Genomic DNA, 23,479 nt, shown 5'->3' with positions numbered 1-23,479 from the left:
CCCATCTACCTGCTTTATTATCTGAGCATATACCCCTCTTCCACCAGACGCCCTTTACCCCTTTTTCTTTGTTTGTTGTGTATCTTCATCTGCACTTCTCAGGTTCCACTGGATATAATGTGCTTCCAACTACCAATCTGCCAATTCCTCAAGCAATCATCTGGTTGGATTCCTTCCTCACGACAAGCATGAAGCCATTGGTGTCGGTATGTCTGTACGCGTTTTACACTTTAAATGTAATTGAGGTCTTTTTTCACACTGCTCTTTGTGCGGAGTCGATTAAATATAAAAAAATAATTTAAAAATCTAAATACTGACAGGATTAGAACAGCAACGGTCAATGTCGGGTTCCCCAGCTGGTGCTCTATACAGAGCATCTGTTTTGCCGAAGCAGTTTCTTGGTGAGGGTTACAATCCTGGATGGGTCGCCACTCCATCACAGGGTAATCAACTAAGAATGCAGGAATATAATTTGGCCAGAGTGCGGGTGATAGCCCACCCACTCTTCAGGAAATACACCATGGGATATTTAACATCCACCAACTAATGCCAGCAGATGGGACACCATTTTTACATTCACCAGAGGGATGGTACACACATTGATCAATCACCCTGCATGCACGACTCCAGGGTGACAGTTTATAGCAAGGTCGAGATTCAAACCCAGGTCCGCCAACTCTGAGTTAAGTGTGCATATTCAGAGGATAGGAGTGTGTAAAAAAACAAAATGACACCGTGGCTCATGGAAGAGTTAAGCAATGGAGGGTAGGAAGATCGATCAACTGACAAATGTGAAGAAGAAAAGACAAACGGGGGGGAAAAGCAAAGAGAACAAAAGGTCACCTCTCGGGTAGTTGTGGGGCATGACCTGCCAACTTCAGACATCTCTCCATCACAATATCACTCAGGCACTGGTGTTCACTCTGTGCCAGCATATCATCATTGGTGACGTGGTCTCTTCAGCTGATGCTAATGATCTTGCAAAGACATCGCTGATGAAAGATGTCCGGCCTCTTTACTACATTTACTGGCCTTTTCCATATCTCACTAGCAGAGATTGCCATTGGTACCATGATGCTAACGTAGAGACGAAGCTTCCTGGGTGTGTGATGGTGGGGAATGCCCATACTGTATATAGGCGCTGGAAGACTGAGGCTGCTTTTCCAGTTATTGGGCAGATAATCAAACTCAGCATCACCATCCTGGGAGATGTTGCTTCCCATGTAGGTGAAATGTATGACATCTTCAACAGTCTGTTGCCCGATGATGATGAAAGGCCCTTGATGTTGGTTGATGGGGATCAATTTGGTCTTCTTAGAGCTGATGCATAGCCCAACCTTTGCACCACATGCCTCCAGGTTGGTTGTCATCTCCTGGAGCTGAACCGTCTCTAAGGTCATTAGCGCAAGGTCGTCTGCAAGGTTCAGGTTCATCAGACGATATTGTTGCCACAGTATTCTGAACTTTGGTCCAACCATCGCCTTCTTCATGATTAAGTCAACGACCAGGAGAAACAGGAAGAGAGACAGAGTGCAGCCTTGGTGAACTCATGTGATGATGCTGAAGGAGACAGTAGTGCCTTTGCTCATCCTGACACAGCAGCTGGAGTTGTGGTAGAGGGCACTAAAGATGTTAATGTACCATTTGGGGATGCCATACTCGAGATTGATGTTCCAGAGAGACTACCAGTGGATGCTGTCAAAAGCCTTCTGGAAATTGACAACGTTGATGATAAGGGGCTTATGGCATTCCAGATGATGATGTTCTGCTCGATGATATTCCTGAGCATGAAGATCTGCTCACTGCATGACCTTTTTCTCCTGAAGCCATCCTGCTCCTCTTGAAGGGCACTGTCAACTTCCACCTTCAATCTATTAAGACTTTGATGGGCCACGTGGTCAGGAGGTTCTGCATGACCTTTTCATCTCAGCTGTCCAGATGTCCAGACACCTCAGCTGTCCAGATCTTGTTGAAGAGGTCAGTGAGCATTTGGTGCACTGACGGTCTTACTATACTTCAGCAGTTCTGCTGGAATCTCATTGAGTCCAGGGTCCTTGTTGTTCTTGAGATTCTAGACTGCTCTTGTGACCTCTGACATGCTGATTTCATTAATGTTGATGCCCAGTGGAGGAGGGATCACATCCTCGTTGAATTTGAATGTGTAGCTTGGGATAGGTTGTCTCTATTGCTATCTCTGTTGTTTCATAACGGTTCTCTGTAAGATGTTCCAAACACAAAACGAAATATTTTGAAGGCCCGATCCACACTTGGGTATTTCGGACAAACCTCGTCCAATTTTTGGCAACCCTCGGATCTTTTGGACAAAGGTGTAGCATAAAACCGTCTGTATTACTACAACCACAAAGGATGCATCGACGTGGCATATTTGGAGAAATTTGAAAATTATTCCCCGTTTGAGTTAAATTGTACCTTGATATTACCCATGGAAAATATGGAAGTGGCAGTCGCTTTCACTAGGTGACGTCATGGATAATCGTGAAGAAGAAGATTTTCACTTTTACTTGCAATATTACCGACTTTATAAATGGAAAATTGGAAAAAGACACATCATATCTATTTTGTAGGATATCTAGGGATAGAATAGCATGGAGATCATCTGAGTGTTTGGGTTCCCCTTTAAGCATCTAACCATGAACTAGCTTTGAGTCTTCTTGAAAGATATCGTTCTTGAGTTGTCCACGGCATGTTGAAAAAAACTGGGGCTGTCTTGGCTAATTCATCCCTAACCCTAACCCTAACCCTAACCCTAACCCTAACAACTAACCCTAACCCTAACCCTAACCCTAACCCTAACCCTAACCCTAACCCTAACAACCCTAACCCTAACAACTCTAACCCTAACCCTAACAACCCTACCCCCCACTGCTGATGATCCACAAACTCCACTTTGTGCACCTGCAGAAATTAAGAGGATATATTCTGTATGGAGGAAGTTATTAGAGGTAAGGTCGGTGACATTCTCTGTGGTCACCAGGAATATAACCTCCTTCTCCTCCCTTATTTATCCGCTATGTATAGAACCTTCTTATGCACTACCATTAAATGGCACACACGATGTATATAACCACATTATCCTCTCATATCCCCTCCTTCAAATACTGCCCCCTCTCCCCCCCGCCCCCTCCCCCCAACCTTGCATTCCTGCAATCATACCATGCGTGCTTAATTTGCTTTGTGACATTTCTCATGCTGTTGAATTTTTAATGAATGTTAAAGCCTGTGCTAAGATTATTACATTGCTACATTTCTTACCATTAGAAACTCTCAGCAGGAGTCCAGACGTTTTTGCCATATATCAGCCTGCTTCCCACTCGAGCACTGTTTATGTGGCAAAGTATAACTGTCAGACGGAGGACAATTTTAATTTGTACCAGACTGAACTTCATCGCCTTTGTGACAGTGGTTACAAAAGCAGGGAGCTTTACAAAACATATATATATATATATTATATATATATATATATATATATATATATATATATACACACACCCACATATACAGTCACGTGAAAAAGTAAGTACACCCCATGTAAAGTTTTGACTTTTTCGAAATATTTCAACATACAGCAATTTGATCTTCATTTCAACAATATTGATAGATAAAGGTGATATTAATATAACAAATATCATGAAACATTTACATTTTGTAGTCCATTGTATAATTTAAATAAACATAAATGCAAATTTCGCATGTGGAAAAAGTAAGTACACCCCTACATTTATCACTACTTCAAATACCTAAAATTAGACTCAGGTGCACCAGCTCAGGTGCAAATGATTAGAACATCGTTAGAGAGGATCTTGGAGGAACCTGTCTTATTTTAAACCTCAGACATCATCATCAGACAGAAAAAAACCAAACAGACAGAAACCATCAGACATCGTGGGCATCAGCCCACGGGTCCTAAAATCCTGCTCTGCCGCTCTATCTCACCCTCTCTCTGTTCTTTTCACCCTGTCTTTTGCTCAAGGTCATCTGCCAGCATCCTGGAAATCAGCAAACATTACCGCTTTACACAAAAAGGTGCAAAAACAGATCCTTGCAACTACAGACCAATCAGCCTGCTCCCAATTATCAGCAAAGTCATGGAATCCATCATTGCTTCGGATATGAAATCTTTCCTCTTCTCCAATGGCTTGATCTCTGATCATCAATTTGGTTTCAGACCAGGTCACTCTACTCTGGACATGCTGCTTCTGCTTTCTCAACAATGGATGGAGGTCCTCAATGCCAAACAGGAAATCAGAGCTGTCTCCCTTGACATATCACGTGCCTTCGATACGGTCTGGCACCCAGCTCTGCTCACCAAACTCTCCTCCTATGGTATCCATGGAAATCTCCATGCATGGCTTGCGGACTTCCTCTCTGGTCGTAGTCAACGTGTGGCCCTGAATGGATTTCTCTCATCTCCCCTTCCTGTTCAGGCTGGAGTTCCCCAAGGCAGTGTGCTGGGCCCTGTGCTTTTTCTGGTCTTTATCAATGATCTCTCCGACTCTCTGGAAAATCCTCTCTATCTCTTTGCTGATGACTCCACTCTCTGCCGCTCCATTTCTCTTCCCTCAGATCAGCAGTCTGCAGCCTCCTCACTCTCTGAAGACCTGGACAAAATCACAGACTGGTCAAACAAGTGGAACATGTCTTTCAATCCTGACAAATCTCACACTCTTACTCTGTCTCTCCGAAAAGATCGACTGGACAACCCTCCCATCTACTTTCTCAACAATCCTCTCCAAGAAGTTCTGTCGCTCAAGCTTTTGGGTCTCACTATCTGCCATGATCTTTCTTGGGAAAACCACACTTCCAAGCTGGCCTCCAAAGCCAGTCGCCGACTGGGCATCCTCCGTCGTGCGAAGTCCTTCCTAGGCACACCTGAGCTCCTCACCACATACAAGGCTTTCATCCGCAGCTCAATGGAATACTGTTCTCCCCTATGGGCTGGTGCTCCTGCCTCACACCTAGCTTGGCTTCACGCTGTTGAAACCAAAGCTTTCAGAATCATTGGAATCTCCCGCGATGAAGCTATCTCTGAGGGCCTTTCACTCACTCACCGCAGGCAGGTAGGTGGTCTTTCTGTCTTCTACCGACTCCTCATCGGCCTTGCTCCCCCAGCTCTCTCTGTGCTCTGTCCCCCAAATATTCCTACAGGTCGCACAAGATCTGCCAGCAACCCTCTGATGGTTAAACTGCCGAAATCTCGGCTCTCTGCTCACCTTCACTCTTTCATTCCTCTTTTCTCCCGCCTCTGGAACAAACTCCCACACTCCCTTCAATCCCACTCCTCCCTCCAGGTCTTTAAAACAGCTGTTCACCACCATCTCTTATCTTCCCCCATCCAAAACCTTGAACTTTTCTACCCCCACCAATTCACCCCAGATCCACCTTGTTTGAAATTCCAACTTCTTTCCTGGAAGTCCTGGCAGTGTCCATATGTTTTATATCTCTCCCACCCCCCCTTCCCATGCCTCCCCCTCCAAAGCCCTCTCCCTCCCACAGATCTCTCGATGTCTCCATGTCTCTCGGTCCCTGCTCTCAAATGTTGTGTGTGTCCTTCCCCCTCTCTCCCCATCTTGTCTCCGCTCCCAATGTTATTTGTTTTATGTGTCGGTTTGTCTTTCTGTGTGATTAATGTTCGCTCTTTCACGAGCCTCGATCTTGTATACAAAAACAAAACAAAAAGACATTTAGTTTGGTTTGCTCTTTTTTGTTGAAGTGTGCGACGTCACCATGCCTAGATCAAAAGAGCTCTCTGAGGCCTTCAGAAAGAAGTTTATAGATGCCTACGAGTCTGGGAAGGGATTTAAAAAGATCCCCAAACAATTTGAAATCAATCATTCGACTGTCCGGAAGATCATCTACAAGTGGAGGAGATTCCAAACAACTGCCAACTTGTTCAGGCCAGGCTGCCCCAGCAAGTTCAGCCCGAGAGCAGACCGCAATATGCTGAAAGAAGTCTCCAAGAACCCCAGAATGTCAACATGGGACCTACAGGTAGCTCTTGCCACTGTTGATGTCAAAGTGCACGAGTCTACCATTAGAAAGAGGCTGCACAAATTTGATCTACATGGGAGGTGTGCCAGGAGGGAACCTTTGCTGTCCAGAAAGAACATCAGGGCAAGAGTAAAGTTTGCCAATGAACACCGAGGCAAAGACCAGCACTTCTGGAACAATGTGCTCTGGACAGATGGGTCAAAGGTAGAGCTATTTGGCCACAGTACCAGAAGACATGTTTGGTGAAAACCAAAGTCAGCATTTGACCACAAGAACCTGATACCAACTGTAAAGCATGGTGGTGGAAATATTATGGTTGGGGCAGCTTTGCTGCATCAGGGCCTGGGCAGCTCACCATCATAGAATCCACTATGAATTCTTCATTGTTCCAGAGGGTGCTTGAGGATAATGTGAGGCCATCTGTCGGAAAGTTGAAGCTCAACCGAAGGTGCACCTTGCAACATGACAATGACCCTAAACATACCAGTAAATCCACCAAGGAATGGCTGAAAAGAAAGAAATGGAGGGTTCTGGAATGGCCAAGTCAAAGCCCGGATCTAAATCCCATTGAGATGTTGTGGGGGGATTTGAAACGAGCTGTGCATGCAAGAAACCCCTCAAACATCGCACAGTTGAAAGAATTCTGCTTGGAGGAGTGGGCAAAAATTTCTCCCAGTCGATGTCAGAGACTGGTAGACAGTTATAAGAAACACCTACTTGAGGTTTTCTACCAAAGGGGGCAATACCACCTATTAGAGCCAAGGGTGTACTTACGTTTTCCACGTGCGAAATTTGCATTTATGTTTATTTAAATTATACAATGGACTACAAAATGTAAATGTTTCATGATATTTGTTATATTATATCACCTTTATCTGTCAATATTGTTGAAATGAAGATCAAATAGCTGTATGTTGAAATATGTTGAAAAGGTCAAAACTTTACATGGGGTGTACTTACTTTTTCACGTGACTGTATGTGTATATATATGTGTATATATATATGTATATATCTATATATGTATATATATATGTGTATATATATATGTATATATCTATATATGTATATATATATGTATATGTATATGTATATATCTATATATGTATATATATATGTGTATATATATATGTATATATCTATATATGTATATATATATGTGTATATATATATATATATATATATATGTATATATGTATATATACATACATATATATGTACAGAACAGCACGGAAAGAGTGGAGGGTACAAGACCAAGAGAGCAGAGGGTGCAAACAAAGCATGGAAAATTTAAATTTATTTCTTCGCTCAGGGCATCCATTTCCTCCTCTTGAATTGATATACTCTTCCTGTTTCCATTATTTTCTTCTTCTTTTTTTCTTTTTTTTCCAAGTGGTCTCCATTGTGTGGTTTGTTCTCTTTTTTTGGAAAGAATGGCAGAGGTGGGTGGACAGGGGAGGAGGTTTTATTTTCTCCTTCGGTTGTGTTTTTTTATGTTTCGTGGAGAAGCAATGCAAAGAATTTGCCACAGTAATACGCTGAAAACCGATGACAACACCTGGCAGATTAATGTCACTCAAAACCCATGAGCCTGTAAGGTGCAATCCCTTAATGCAGTATGTGCCAATAAGACAGGAAGCAATTCCATGGATGCATTGTGGAATCGATGGCTCTGCTAACTGAGTCTGTTTGTCAGCAGGTATTGCCAGCAGCATGGGGCTCTGATTGTGTTCTTAACAACAATCACATTATGAGGTGGGCTGCCATCGTGCCCGCATCCATGATCTGCGTTGTCTTCCTGTGGCGCAGTATCATGCTGGTATGAATCCACGGCTTTCCACATGTTTGCGCTATGCATGTTCACGCATGTTCGCTTTGCTCCATCCAATTCTGGTTCTTTGATCGTCAAGAATACCTAATTGTTATTATCTTATTTTTTTGCAGATGAAAAGTAAAATGTACAGAGGTAAGCTGCATTCATTGGCTCTCTTTTTTTTCTTTTTCTTTTTGTATACTGAATCGAGGCTCATGAAAGAGCTAACATTTACTTCACAAACAAATCAACCAGACAAACAAAGTATATAAAAAGAGGGAGCGGAAAACAAGATGGGGAGAGAGGGGGAAGCACACAACAAACACAACATTTGAGAGCAGGGATATGTGTAGAAGGGAGAGGGCTTGGGGGGAGGGGACGTGGGAAGGGGGGGGGGGGGGAGGGAGAAGTATAAAACACAAGGACACCAAGGACTTCCAGGACAGAAGTTGGTATTTCAAAAAAGTGGAATTGGGGTGAAATTAGCGGGGGTAGAAAGGATCAAGGTTTTGGATGGGGGAAGATAAGAGATGGTGGTGAACAGCTGTTTTAAAGACCAGCAGGTATTGCCTGCTTGCTGAAAGAAAATCGCAGAACTTCTCCATCTAAACTCGCAAATATACCTGTACACTGTATAGGAGCTCTAGGGAGATGAATTAGGTGTTGGTAGGTCACAAGGGGATGCATCTAGTACGTTAAAGCATTCTATTATGCTGTAGCTATTATCAAATGTCCACTCAATTGAGTGCCATGCACATTTGTTGTCATGCGTTGCCTTTTCTCTGACTTCGTGCCTTGCCCAAATTATGAGTCTTTCATCTTTCAACCCTCCACTGATATCTTCCGTCCATTAAAATGTCGTTTCTACAGCTACTTATTACACCCTCATTAATTTCTGTGACAGCTTGAACATTCGCCATGAATATCTCTGGATTATGACACCGACTAACTTAGGAAGTTCTTCAGCGGGAACTGAGTACACATTACAAATTTAGACAAGATAAGCCAAAACAGGATGGGGTTGCACACAAATAAACATGCTGTTGTGATTTTATAACGTATATACATATGCATTTGTGTGTGTATTTATACTTTGAGGTGCATTCTTTAAACCTGCTGAGTCTCCGTCCCATCTCCTGCAATTCACCCATGTGTGGAGATAGGGGTCAACAACAGCAACTTACACACACACACACACACACTCACTCACTCACACTCGCACTCTTTCTTTGTCGCCTTTGGACCGGCTCTATGTCGGGGTTTGGTCCCCCGTCTCGTCGCACAGCCAAAACTTCCTCTCATGCCATCTCTGCCAAATTCCTGCCATCTGTCTTCACCTTCAAGTGAGCACTTAGCTCCCCTCACTCTAATCTCTCTTACAGACACACACACACACACACACACACACACACACACACACACACACACACACACACGAGATGGATACTTTGAAACCTGGGAGGACTCCGTTCCACCTTCTGGAACCCACATATTTAGATAACAACCGACACAGACACACATACACCAGGTGCAGACAAATTTCCAATATAACTAGTTGTGGAGAAGGGAATCCAAATTTTAACAGCTATCTGTACAGATATTGGGACCAGGATAGTATGGCCTAAAATGTAGAAGCAGTCCTCTGGGGTGAAATTAAGGTTTTGATCAAGGATTTGAGGATCAAGGATTTGAGGATCAAGGATTGCTCTCCACATACAGTACCATTGCCAGAGACAGGGGATGCAAGAGAATATTCAAACATCCGAGCCATTGCCTTGATTTCACATGCTCGCATTATTACTAAAGATCTTTCAAGGCAGAATAGAAGACTTCATTAAGCGATAAATTCCCATTGAGCACGCAGGTTTGAGAAAAGGAAGAGGTACTCGAGATGAAATCGCAAATCTGAAGTGGATCATGGAAAAAGCAAAGGAATATCGAAGGAAAGTGTATCTCTGTTTTATACTGTAGATTACTTCCAGAGCCTTTGGTTGTGTATATCAATTGATGTGGATTATGCTGAAATAAATGGAGATATCGGGGCACCTGATATGTCTGATAGGAATTCTGCACATTAAACAACAAGCTACAGGAAGAAATGAGTATGGGAAGCGCACAGATTTGGGAGACGATCATGTGGAAATATTGGAAAGGTTCATCTTTCTGGGTTCTAAGATTGAATTGAGTGGAGGATGTGGAGGAGAAATTAATAGACTGCTAGAGTTGGGGAGAACAACAATGTGAGGGTTTACAAAGATCTGGAAAAAAACAAAGATGTGACAAAACAAACCAACAGGAGGCTGGGGAATGATGTGGTATTTCCAGTTGCAATGTATGGATGCGAGTCGAGGACAGTGAAGAATAAAATAAGGAAGAAGATTGACAGTCGTGAAATGTGGTGATGAAGATGAATGTTAAAAATTCCATTGACTGGAAGAATAACATACAAATCAGTGCTTGAATAAATTAAACCACCATGGATATTTCCACTCTCAAGAGAGCCAGAAAACAACATCTGTCCAACGTCAAAAATGAACTTTCAAATTTGTCTCCTTCTAAAACCTGGTGGTGCCTTGTTGAGCCTGTCTCTGGTGTATGCTCCCCTTCCATCCTTTCCCTCTATTCAAATGGCACCACAGCTGACTCCGCTCAAGGGAAGGCCACCTGCTTAAATTCTGTGTTTGCTTCCAAATCTTTTGTAACCAACCTCTCACCCATTCTTTCCTGTCATACCTAACTGCTCATGGACTCTGTCTTTTGCTCCTGAGAAGGTGGAAAAGGTTCTTTCAACCCTCGACTCTGACTCTGCAATTGGATCGGACGGCCTCAGCTCACGTGTCCTAAAAACCTGCTCTGCTCCTCCTTTAATTCTGTCTCTGCTCTTTTCACCCTTTCATTTGCGTTGACCAAAATCACTGCATTCGAGAAAAGGTACAAAAGCTGATCCCCTTAAGTACATACCTATCAGCTTACTTCCAATCATCAGCAAGGTTATGGAATCCATTATCACAGTTGAAATGAAATCTTCCTTTTCTCCAACAACCTCAACTCAGATCACCAACTTGGTTTCAGGCCAGGTCACCCCACCTTGGACATGCTGCTTCTACTCATGCAGCAATGGATGGGGGTCCTCAATGTCAGAAGAGATCAGGCCCGTCTCGCTAGACATATCTCATGCTTTTGATGCAGTCTGGCATCCCGCCTTGCTCTCCAAACTCTCTGACTATGGCATCAAAGGCCAATTCCGCACATGGCTTACTGACTTGTTCTACTCTCGTAGCCAACATTTGGCACTCAACGGATATACATATGAGTCACAAGTGTATGGAAGGCTCACTGCGTTGCCCTGATGAAGCCCCAACAAGGGCTAAACCAGGTCGGTAACTGTGAATTTCGCATAGACTTGACAGTATCTGAATTTAACATCCATAATGACACACTGCTAGATGGTTCCTCCGGAGCTTAGCAGGCAATGCAGACATGCGTGGCGATGCCGTCATGACATTTGCTCATTAAGATGGAGCGCCAAATTGCAGATACTAATATATATATATATATATATATATATATATATATGTATATGTATATATATATGTATATATATATATATATATATATATATATATATATATATATATATATATATATATATATATATATATATATATATTGTCATGTGGCCGCCTTTGATGAAAATCAGACGGTCACGGAAGCCGATCGCGAAGGCCTTAGCTCTTGAGGCGAAAACTCAATGGCGGACTCAAAGACAGAAAGCTATACAAAATTGCGCGGGATGGAGGGGCGGTGCAAGACCCCTGCAGTCTTACCTGTTCTCGGGGCATCTCCATTGCCACTGCAAATTAAATAAACCACACGGAAAACTGCGTTCAGGTATATACAGAAAATAAAACAAGGATTTATTCACAAGGATAGCGGGACAGGAAAATACGCGCCGGTAATAAATGTCCTAATCGGGACGTTCCATACACAGATTTCGGATACGACACAAGGGAACATGAATTAAGGAAAATAAAACGTTCGTTATGTATTTGTGAAATGTGGGGTGCGGCCTTATCTGTCTGTAGTTTTGTCCACCGTCCACACGCGGCTCCAAGCTCCGGCGCGAAGAAACCCTTCGTCCGCTCGCTCGCACGCTTCGCCAGGCCCCGCTGCGACTCGCTCCGCGGCACGCCACGAGGTCCCTCACTCCTAGCACCGATGCACCACAAGGAACCAACGCTGGGCCAGCGATCCCCACACGAAGCCAATCTCCAACCCAAAGGGGCCGATCTCAAACACGAGGTCCAGTGCGAAGAGAGGCAAAAAGGCAAAGAGCACAGAGAGATTCTGCAGCGCCAAGAGCCAAGAGAAAGAGAGAGGGCCAAAGAGACAAAATGTCATGCAGCGCACCCTTTTATAACCATGCCTCTGATGTCAGTCCTCGCGCGCTACCAACCAGGGCCTCGCCTCTCGACCTCTCGGATCTTCTCCAATGTTCTCTTTCGCTGGTGCCCTGCCAGTGGCCGAGTGCCTCCCGCACTGTGGTGTTGCTCGCCCCTCTCCCTGGCCAATCAACAGTCCTCCTGGGCGTGGCTCCCAGCCTTGCTCGATGTCTGACGCCCACACTGGTGTTGTACGTGGCCCTTGCCTGCTTGTCTTCCACAGTCTTTGTAAGGGAAGGGAATTTAATTACTGTTGCGCACTAAGGACCTATCTAAGTGTTTATATGAGTGCGTTGCCATAAGGGACAAAGGAATGATAACAGAGGGGACGACGAATAAAGGGATCTTATCCATAATCCCTGCACTATTTAGCACGCCCTGCTCCCTCGTAGCGGGGACATCAATACAGCTTATACCGACAAACCGGACTAAACACAGAACTTATTACAGGTAGATTCCCTATCACGACAGTCGGATACCTACCTACACAGATCTACCTGGCTCTAGATATTCCTTTACCCCCCGACATAACAATATATATGGAAAACCACCTGCATTCTGAATCTTTGTTTCTGTAAAAATGTGTTGAGATTGTTGAGATGATCTACCATCTCTACAACATTGCAGGGATTGCCTCACACTTTATAATTCGTTACCATGAATGTTTTCACCCATGCCTAACTTTTTCAATGTCGCTAGCCAGTTCACTTATTTATTGGTATAATTAATGAATGAATTAGTCGATTGCATGTATTTATTTCGTTATATTTATTTTATTTTATTTATTCAGAATTTTCTTTGGGTTCCGCATGAAATAGATTGTAACTTGATTGTTTGCGGAGCAGGCAAGGAGAAGAAGAACTCAGAGTATATCAAAAGTATTGTGAAGAAGAAGAGCGAATTGACTGAAGAGTTGGATAACAGGAAAAAGCAGGTGAACGTGCTTGACATATAAGAGAACAGTTTGTAACATTTATTTGTTCATGGGTTGTTTCACTTTGACATTAAGCTTTTTTCTTAACCCTCATCAAAACTACAGCCGTTTCATATCATTAGAGGTGTTGTTATTGATGTTCCGAAGGTCTCTCTGTCTGCTGTAGTTCATTTATGTAAAATCATATTTCCACCACACCATTTTATGGCTTCATATTCATGTGCAAATATCTCCACCTGCATCCTTATCCGAGCTTCACTCATTCCCTCCTGCCATGAGTACCACATGCTGGTACAAAGGCCTGATGGTTTCTCTGGATTATCTTCTCTCAGCTGATAGAAAGTGAAGAGACCTTGGGGAAAGTTTTGCAGAAATGGCAACAGAGCAGCAATGGACGAGCAAAGTTGAAGGTAATATAATATTTTCCAAAGACTTTCCTCCATTATGATGGAAATATCGACTGGCAAAGTTTTCCAGAATTAATTTAATTTTTTAAAAGGTTCTCTCTTTCAAATCATTTCACTGTATAATGTTAAAAGTTATCGTACGAACCCACGAGGGATGTTCATCAAGTCATCAAAATGTAATCTTAGGTACGCTAAAGCCTGTGTATTATTCTCATTATAAATTTGCGAACATGCATATTATATGCCATTGGTTTCATTACTTTGTCGCTGTTTGTTGTTTCAGAGTACGATCCATAATTTTGCTACATTGTGGATGTTAATAGAATTGAGGGTTGAGGTATCATTAAATATTTAAGCAGAGTAGGTTCCAGCTTCAAAATATTTCTCAAAAGCATGGGGGACGTGGAGATCAAAGATGGACCCTCTTATTCCAATCTCGCCAAATGGGCGATACGAAGCCACAATGACCTTAAGTGTCCTCTAAAGATGATCTCAGCTCAGGATGACCAGCAAATGTGATTGCGCAAACTGTCCCACAGATTGAGGAGCTAATTCTGGAGGATCGCCGTGTTAAGGTCGCCGAAATATCTTTCAACTTGAATTCTGAAGTTGGCGTTTTCAGGAACACTTGGGCTTGTACAAGGTCATGGAAAGATGAGTGCACTGAAAACTCAGCACTTATGATCTACAACAACAGTTAGCATTATGTTGAGAGCTTCTCAAGATGTTCACCCAAATAAAGGTAACTGGTGACATTGATTCAATCCCGTGCATTTAGCCAACTGTTGATAAAATGTGGCTTCGCCATTAGGACCTTGAAGTTAAATTGGAATACATGCAATGGACGCACAAGGGATCCCTATTACCAGGTAAACTTCCCACCCATCCCTCAGTCAGCTAGCACGATGCCTCAAATTTCAGGGATACCTTAGAGTCATACTGATTGACGATATGTTTCACAAAAATAGGATAAATAGGGAATATTACACCGGCCTCAAGAAAAGAAACCGTCGAGTGCAAATGCCAAAAGATGTTGACCAAAGGTGTGCTCCTTCACAATCACAACAACGTGCCGATGCAGAAGGCCTTGTAGTGCAGTTGTGCAGTTCATGACTGTGACCTCGCGACAGCTAGCCAGTCATCCCCTTATATACAGCCTGGACCTGGACACCAGGGACTAGTATCTGCCCCAACATTTAAAGTCCCACCTGCATGGCCACTGATTCACAAATGACAACTTAACTGAAGCAATCCAGCAATATGTTTGACTGGCATAGAAGGTTTGAAGGACAAATGGAGCAAGTGCATTGAAGTGAAGGTATGTTCTCTTTGAATATATATATATATATATATATTTGACATGTCTTGTGCTGTCAGGGTGGCCTAAAGGTACGCACGCACACTCGCCTCTAATCTGTATAGCTTGGGTTTGAATCCTGACCTAGCTATAAACTGTCATACTGGGGTTTCGCAGGCAGGGCGAATCATCATTGTGTGTGCCGTCCCTCAGATGGACGTTAAAATAGGTGTCCCGTCTGCCAGCTGGTGGACGTTAAAGATCCCACGGTGCCCTTCATGAAGAGGAGGTGAGCTATCGCCGGCCCCTGGCCAAATTCCAAATTCCTTCCCTGACTTCTTATGCTGGAGTGGCAACCCATCCAGGATTGTAACCCTGGTCGAGAAACGATTCTGACAGAACAGATGCTCTGTAGAGAACATGGGATATTAATTAATGAATGAATGAGTGCCATCTTGCACTCTTGTGAGTATTTCGTTCCTCGAACATTTTGAACACTTATCGTAGTACAATTTCACAGTAAATGCAGATAGGATGTTGGTGTGATGCTAAATGCATTGCCCTTGCCATTGACAAGCAAAGTGGGTTGGTGTGCTTGTGCAGGCTGCGCAGCAGAACTTGAAAATGCAAGCGGCACAGCAACAACAAGAGGTGGAGGAATTGAGAAGCGCCACCTTATCAAATCAAGAGCAACACAAGCAGCAAGAAGTGCTGGTAATGCAGAATGAACCAGTCCATCTTTCAGGTTAACTTTAATTGTCTGATATGAGGCAGGCATGGTGCGTACACATGCTTAGTGTTTATATGAGTTGAGGATAGCATCATTTGTTGTGTGTGCATCAACCATGTACAACCTGGCGTAGCCTGAATAGACTACGTGCCGGAATTGGAAGGTGTAAAGCAAATGTGCTTGACATGGGGATACAGTGAAGATGATGACCCCTAACTGTGAGTGCAATTTGGACCCCAGACTATGGAACATCAGATGAGGCATGTCCATCAAAGGATCTGCTAGAGGCCAATGACAGAGCACTTAATTGCATCCACCAATGGCACACAGTTGTGTGATGACATGAGATTAATGAATGAATTAGTGATGGGCAACTTGTGACTCCTGGCCTGCCTGCTACTAATTATTAAATATTTTATCAGGCTGCATGTCTTGGCTCACCAAATACATAACATGAGAGTAAGAGAGGAAAGTACAGTGAGTTGGAGTCAGAGTGTCAGGAGAAGGGTTGGCGAGTTTCATCTCAACCATTTGAGGTGTGATGTAGAGGATATATTGGCAATTCCTTTTCTGCATCTCTTGCTCGGCTTGGAGTGTGTGGGACAGAAAGAAGGAGGATGTGTAACAGAGTGGCCCAGGTTGCCTTGAAAGGCTCACTTTGGATTTGGAGGAAGTTTATAGAGGCACGTCGAACGGTGTAGGTTGAGCTTGTGGGTGCTGGTTCATTTCAGCCTCAAGGGGTAGTGACTGAGTGTGGAAGAGAAATGGAGATCTGTGAATGGTGTGTGTGTGTGTGTGTGTGTGTGTGTGTGTGTGTGTGGGGGGGGGGGGGGGGGGTTGTGTGTGTGTTGCAGGAGTGGGTGTGGTTTTGCATGAATGTGTTTTTGTTTGAGTGGTGTCTGTTGGAAGGGAGGGTAGGTGGTCGGTTCGTTAGGTATGGTTTTTTTTGTGTGTGTGTGAGTGAGTGGGTGAGGGGAGGGGAGGGGCTGTGGATTCTGGGAGTGGAGGCGGTTTTGTTGTTGTATTATGTGTTCTCACTGGCTGGGGGTGAGGCTATGTACGCATCCAGGTGTAGCTGCTGTATGTGGAGGCATATGTGCCCCTGCTGGCCCACCTTAGCTGACCATATTGAGGTTGTAGGGCCGAAACGGGGTGATGCTGGGGACCTCGACTGAGGACACGGTTAGTGAGGCAGTGAGGCACACTTGTGACCAGGTGTGTTTTGAAATTATATATATATATATATATATATATACATATATATATATATATATATATATATATATATATATATATTATATATATATATATATATTATATATATACATATATATGTACATTTTTTTTTTTTTTTTTTTTTTTTTTTTGTATACTGAATCGAGGCTCGTGAAAGAGCTAACATTTACTTCACAAACAAAACACACAAAAAGCGGGAACGGAAAACAAGATGGGGAGAGATGGTGAAGCACACAAAGCCAACATTTGAGAGCAGGGAGATGTGTGGAAGGGAGAGGGCTTGGGGGAGGAGGCATGGGAGGGGGGGGGGGGGTGGAGGGAGAAGTATAAAACACAAGGACACCAATGACTTCCAGGACAGAAGTTGGTATTTCAAAAAAGTGGAGTTGGGGTGAAATTAGCGGGGGTAGAAAAGATCAAGGTTTTGGATGGGGGAAGATAAGAGATGGTGGTGAACAGCTGTTTTAAAGACCTGGAGGGTGGAGTGGGATTGAAGAGAGTGTGGGAGTTTGTTCCAGAGGCGGGAGAAAAGAGGAATGAAGGAGTGAAGGTGAGCAGAGAGTCTTGATTTTGGCAGTTTGACCATAAGAGGGTTGCAGGCAGATCTTGTGCGACCTGTAGGAATATTTGCGGGACAGAGCCCAGAGAGAGCTGGGGGGGCAAGGCCAGAGAGGAGTCGGTAGAAGATGGAAAGACCACCAACCTGCCTGCGGTGAGTGAGTGAGAGGCCCTTGGAGTTAGCTTCATCGCGGGAGATTCCAATGATTCTGAATGCTTTGGTTTCAACAGCGTGAAGACGAGCTAGGTGTGAGGCAGGAGCACCAGCCCAGAGGGGAGAGCAGTATTCCATTGAGCTGCGGATGAAAGCCTTGTATGTGGTGAGGAGCTCAGGTGTGCCAAGGAAGGACTTCGCACGACGGAGGATGCCCAGTCGGCGACTGGCTTTGGAGGCCAGATTTGAAATGTGGTTTTCCCAGGAAAGATCATGGCAGATAGAGAGACCCAAAAGCTTGAGTGACAGAACTTCTTGGAGAGGATTATTCAGAAAGTGGATGGGAGGGTTGTCCAGTCGGTCTTTTCGGAGAGACATCGTAAGAGTGTGAGATTTGTCAGGATTGAAAGACATGTTCCACTTGTTTGCCCAGTCTGTGATTTTGTCCAGGTCTGCAGAGAGTGAGGAGGCAGCAGACTGCCGATCTGAGGGATGAAGAATGGAGTGACAGAGAGTAGAGTCATCAGCAAAGAGATACAGAGGATTTTCAAGAGAGTCAGAGAGATCATTGATGAAGACCAGAAAAAGCACAGGGCCTAGAACACTGCCTTGTGGAACTCCAGCCTGAACAGGAAGAGGAGATGAGAGAAACCCATTCAGGGCCACACGTTGACTACGACTAGAGAGGAAGTCCGCCAGCCATGCGTGGAGATTTCCATGGATACCAAAAGAGGAGAGTTTGGTGAGCAGAGCGGGGTGCCAGACCGTATCGAAGGCACGTGATATGTCAAGGGAGACTGCTCTAATTTCCTGTTTGGCATTGAGGACCTCCATCCATTGTTGAGAAAGCAGAAGCAGCATGTCCAGAGTAGAGTGTCCAGGTCTGAAACCAAATTGATGATCAGAGATCAAGCCATTGGAGAAGAGGAAAGATTTCATATCTGAAGCAATGATGGATTCCATGACTTTGCTGATAATTGGGAGAAGGCTGATTGGTCTGTAGTTGCTGGGATCTGTTTTTGCACCTTTTTTGTGCAAAGCGGTGATGTTGGCAGATTTCCAAGCAGATGGAAGATGACCTTGAGCAAAAGAGAGGGTGAAGAGAACAGAGAGAGGGAGTGAAAGAGCGGAAGAACAGGATTTTAGGACCCGTGGGCTGATGCCGTCAGGTCCAGTTGCAGAATCCGAGTCGAGGGTTGACAGAAACTTTTCCACCTTGTCAGGAGGAAAGGACACAGAGTCCAGGAGCAGCTGGGTACGACTGGGTACGGTGGGTACAGAGAGGGATGGGTTTGGGACACAAGATTTAGAGGCAAACACAGAGTTGAGGCATTCAGCTTTTTCACGTGCGGAGTCAGCCGTGTGGCCATTTGAGGTGAGGGAGGGGATGGAGGGGGAACAAACACCAGAAACAGATTTGACCAGACGCCACCAGGATTTGGAAGAGGGAGACAGATAAGAGAGTTCGGTCCTGAGAACGGAGAGATATTGTTTCCTGGCTCTCCTGAGGGTGGACACACACTTGTTTCGGGCTTTGTGAAAGGAAATGAGATTTCCTTCCGTTGGATTTGCTTTCCAGGAGACGAAAGCAAGTTGTTTCTGGGCAATAGCCTCACCACAAGATTCCGTGTACCATGGACGGGAGGAAGGGTATGACAACAGAAGACGAGATGGGATAAATCTGTGCATGAGAGAGAGCAGTTTGCTTTGGAAGGATTCCCAGGAAGAATTTATGTCAGAGGCAGTAGAGATGGGAGACCAGTCCAGATGATTGATGGCTGCTTGAAGACCGTGCCAGTTGGCCTGAGTGAAATGCCAGACTCGCTCTTGTGAGGTGATGTTATACATCTGTTTACGAAAGCCTCGATGCGAGGATGCTGTGATGCTATTTATTATGTTTACCTTCAACATTTAGGGATAGAGTGTAAATGAAGAAGATGTGTCCACATCTCTAATGTATCCATTGAACTCAACATTATGAATATTAGAGGAATATACATACACATATGGATATACATGTAGATATGTATATGATTTTTGAAGGGTAATGGTTTGAAGTGAAACCCTGGTGTTGGGCTAGCGGCTAGGGTGCCAGCTTAGGATCCCAGGATCCTGGGTTCGAATCCCGGTCGATCGCTGAATTAACGCCAGGGGGGATGACTCAGCCTATCATCCTTCCGAGGTCAGCTAATTGAGTACCAGTTCACTGGTAATTCCCTGCTCGTCGTAAAAGGCGACAAAAAGGGTTGGCGGCAGGAAGGGCATCCGGCCGTAAAACATTGCTTCAAAAAGGGGACCAAAAAAACAGCAACAACCACGGTCCCCGAAAAAGGCCAACCCCCGCTTTGCGGGGAAAAATGGCCTCTAAATGTGGTTATTTTATATATTTATAATGGTTTGAAGTGACCTGTATATTGTAATTGTACTTTTAACATGGTTGTTACTAGCTCATTGTGAGGTGATGTTATACATCTGTTTACGAAAGCCTCGATGCAAGGATGCTGTGATGCTATTTATTATGTTTACCTTCAACATTTAGGGATAGAGTGTAAATGAAGAAGATGTGTCCACATCTCTAATGTATCCATTAAACTCAACATTATGAATATTAGAGGAATACTATTCAAGTTATGATCAAAAAGGTGTTTTTTGTTGATTAGGTCACAATCCGAAAAGGTCGGTCAAGGACACAAAACAAATATCAGGTGCACAACTCCAGTTAAATACACTATTATGATGCAATAACATCTTGGAAGGCCAAGCAGTCTCTGAGATTCCGCATTAGCAAAATTAAGCGATGGCACAAAAACTTAATTTTTTTCAGATCGCCATTTGACCTTGAACTTCAACTCAGATGGGTACGATGTAAATTAACCGTAAATGCACTTTGCTCTCGGTTATCTAGAGATGGCAGTTTCGTTCTGATCAGACAAACCTTAGTCGAGTTATGGTTAAAAATGTTAAAATATCGATACTTAAGTCATAACCTTAAAAATTAGGAAAAGGTCAAAAAAGAAACTATGTCAATCCCACATACATTGTATTCCCATTATTGATACAAAATGTCAACCCGAAAGTCCCACCGGGCTCCGAGATACAGCTTGGAAATTGGCAGAAAAAAAAACGGAAGAAATAACCCCCTAAAATGGTGGTTTAGTACTTCTTGTGGTTGAAGAAATTCTGTGGTACCATGAAAAATTTGGGGCACAGATTGAAGAAATATACCCTACAACAGGTATGAGCTAACTCATATCCTATAGGAGGAGGCTTAATTAAGAGGTTAAGACGACGAAACCGTTTTTTATTTAATTCACAATCTCGTGAGATAATGAAATCTCCCGATATGTGATGGACATAAAAACATAAGATTACATTTTGAGTTAATTAGATAATTATCTCACCACCTGGATGTAAATTAAATAAAAGGGCTCCATTAGTTTTTGTGTATCCATGTAGTGAATCTTCATGCCGAGTTTCCAAATGATCTATTGAGTTACCTTGGAGGAGTAGGGAAAAAACGAAAAATGTTAATGGACCCACTAGCAGACTGACTGACTGAAGGATGGACAGACAGATGGACGGACGGACATTGTTATGGCTTTAACAGCTCATCTCGACTCCATCGTACAGACAAGCTACAAATGTGACGATTATTGCAAGGAAACAGCTGAAAGCAGAAAAAACAATTATTGGGGGGGGGGGGGGGGGGGGGGAATTACAAATACTGTACAGGGTGTTTCAAAAAGATGGACCCGATTTGAAATCGCTATATCTCTTCTTTTTTTTTTCTTCTTTTTTTTTTGTATACTGAATCGAGGCTCGTGAAAGAGCGAACATTTACTTCACAAACAAATCGACCAGACAAACAAAATACACAAAAAGAGGGAGCGGAAGACAAGATGGGGAGAAAAGGGGAAGCACACAAACACAACATCCGAGAGCAGGGAGATGTGTGGAAGGGAGAGGGCCCGGGGGGAGGAGGCATGGGAAGGGGGGGGGGGGGGAGGGAGAAGTATAAAGCACAAGGACACCAAGGACTTCCAGGACAGAAGTTGGTATTTCAAAAAGGGGAATTGGGGTGAAAATAGCGTTGGTAGAAAAGATCAAGGTTTTGGATGGGGGAAGATAAGAGATGGTGGTGAACAGCTGTTTTAAAGACTTGGAGGGTGGAGTGGGATTGAAGAGAGTGAGGGAGTTTGTTCCAGAGGCGGGAGAAAAGAGGAATGAAGGAGTGAAGGTGAGCAGAGAGTCTTGATTTTGGCAGTTTAACCAAAAGAGGGTTGCAGGCAGATCTTGTGCGACCTGTAGGAATATTTGCGGGACAGAGCCCAGAGAGAGCTGGGGGGGCAAGGCCAGAGAGGAGTCGGTAGAAGACGGAAAGACCACCAACCTGCCTGCGGTGAGTGAGTGAGAGGCCCTTGGAGTTAGCTTCATCGCGGGAGATTCCAATGATTCTGAATGCTTTGGTTTCAACAGCGCGAAGGCGAGCTAGGTGTGAGGCAGGAGCACCAGCCCAGAGGGGAGAGCAGTATTCCATTGAGCTGCGGATGAAAGCCTTGTATGTGGTGAGGAGCTCAGGTGTGCCAAGGAAGGACTTCGCACGACGGAGGATGCCCAGTCGGCGACTGGCTTTGGAGGCCAGATTTGAAATGTGGTTTTTCCAGGAAAGATCATGGCAGATAGTGAGACCCAAAAGCTTCAGTGACAGAACTTCTTGGAGAGGATTATTCACAAAGTGGATGGGAGGGTTGTCCAGTCGGTCTTTTCGGAGAGGCATCGTAAGAGTGTGACATTTGTCAGGATTGAAAGACATGTTCCACTTGTTTGCCCAGTCTGTGATTTTGTCAAGGTCTGCAGAGAGTGAGGAGGCTGCAGACTGCCGATCTGAGGGATGAAGAATGGAGCGACAGAGAGTAGAGTCGTCAGCAAAGAGATAGAGAGGATTTTCAAGAGAGTCAGAGAGATCATTGATGAAGACCAGAAAAAGCACAGGGCCCAGAATACTGCCTTGGGGAACTCCAGCCTGAACAGGAAGAGGAGATGAGAGAAACCCATTCAGGGCCACACGTTGACTATGACTAGAGAGGAAGTCCGCCAGCCATGCGTGGAGATTTCCATGGATACCAAAAGAGGAGAGTTTGGTGAACAGAGCGGGGTGCCAGACTGTATCGAAGGCACGTGATATGTCAAGGGAGACTGCTCTAATTTCCTGTTTGGCATTGAGGACCTCCATCCATTGTTGAGAAAGCAGAAGCAGCATGTCCAGAGTGGAGTGTCCACGTCTGAAACCAAATTGATGATCAGAGATCAAGCCATTGGAGAAGAGGAAAGATTTCATATCTGAAGCAATGATGGATTCCATGACCTTGCTGATAATTGGGAGAAGGCTGATTGGTCTGTAGTTGCTGGGATCTGTTTTTGCACCTTTTTTGTGCAAAGCGGTGATGTTGGCAGATTTCCAAGCAGATGGAAGATGACCTTGAGCAAAAGAGAGGGTGAAGAGAACAGAGAGAGGGAGTGAAAGAGCGGAAGAACATGATTTTAGGACCCGTGGGCTGATGCCGTCAGGTCCAGTTGCAGAATCAGAGTCGAGGGTTGACAGACACTTTTCCACCTTGTCAGGAGGAAAGGACACAGAGTCCAGGAGCAGCTGGGTACGACTGGGTACGGTGGGTACAGAGAGGGATGGGTTTGGGACACAAGATTTAGAGGCAAACACAGAGTTGAGGCATTCGGCTTTTTCACGTGGGGAGTCAGCCGTGTGGCCATTTAAGGTGAGGGAGGGGATGGAGGGGGAACAAACACCAGAAACAGATTTTACCAGACACCACCAGGATTTGGAAAGAGGGAGACAGATAAGAGAGTTCGGTCCTGAGAATGGAGAGATATTGTTTCCTGGCTC

The 23,479-nt window shown here is 44.2% G+C and overlaps 1 protein-coding gene across 6 annotated transcripts in view; it reads left to right on the top strand.

The window, feature by feature from the left end:
- The window catches only part of LOC137426593 (uncharacterized), a 276,611-nt gene that overhangs the window by 81,727 nt on the left and 171,405 nt on the right, over positions 1–23,479 (top strand). For 4 of the 6 annotated variants that reach the window (XM_068115254.2, XM_078779267.1, XM_078779264.1 and 1 more), the window contains 6 exons: positions 103–206; positions 7,703–7,825; positions 7,951–7,972; positions 13,107–13,195; positions 13,528–13,605; positions 15,503–15,613. In XM_068115254.2, coding sequence (XP_067971355.2) covers positions 103–206; positions 7,703–7,825; positions 7,951–7,972; positions 13,107–13,195; positions 13,528–13,605; positions 15,503–15,613 — 527 coding nt within the window. The remainder of the gene's footprint in view (positions 1–102; positions 207–7,702; positions 7,826–7,950; positions 7,973–13,106; positions 13,196–13,527; positions 13,606–15,502; positions 15,614–23,479) is intronic. The other 2 variants (XM_078779268.1, XM_078779266.1) reach the window with 1 other exon arrangement.

This window comes from Myxine glutinosa, chromosome 5, assembly GCF_964187855.1.
Source record: "Myxine glutinosa chromosome 5, kmMyxGlut1.1, whole genome shotgun sequence".
Lineage (NCBI taxonomy): Eukaryota > Metazoa > Chordata > Myxini > Myxiniformes > Myxinidae > Myxine > Myxine glutinosa.
The sequence above is the reverse complement of the archived record's forward strand: the minus strand, read 5'-3'. Positions and strand labels throughout refer to the sequence as shown.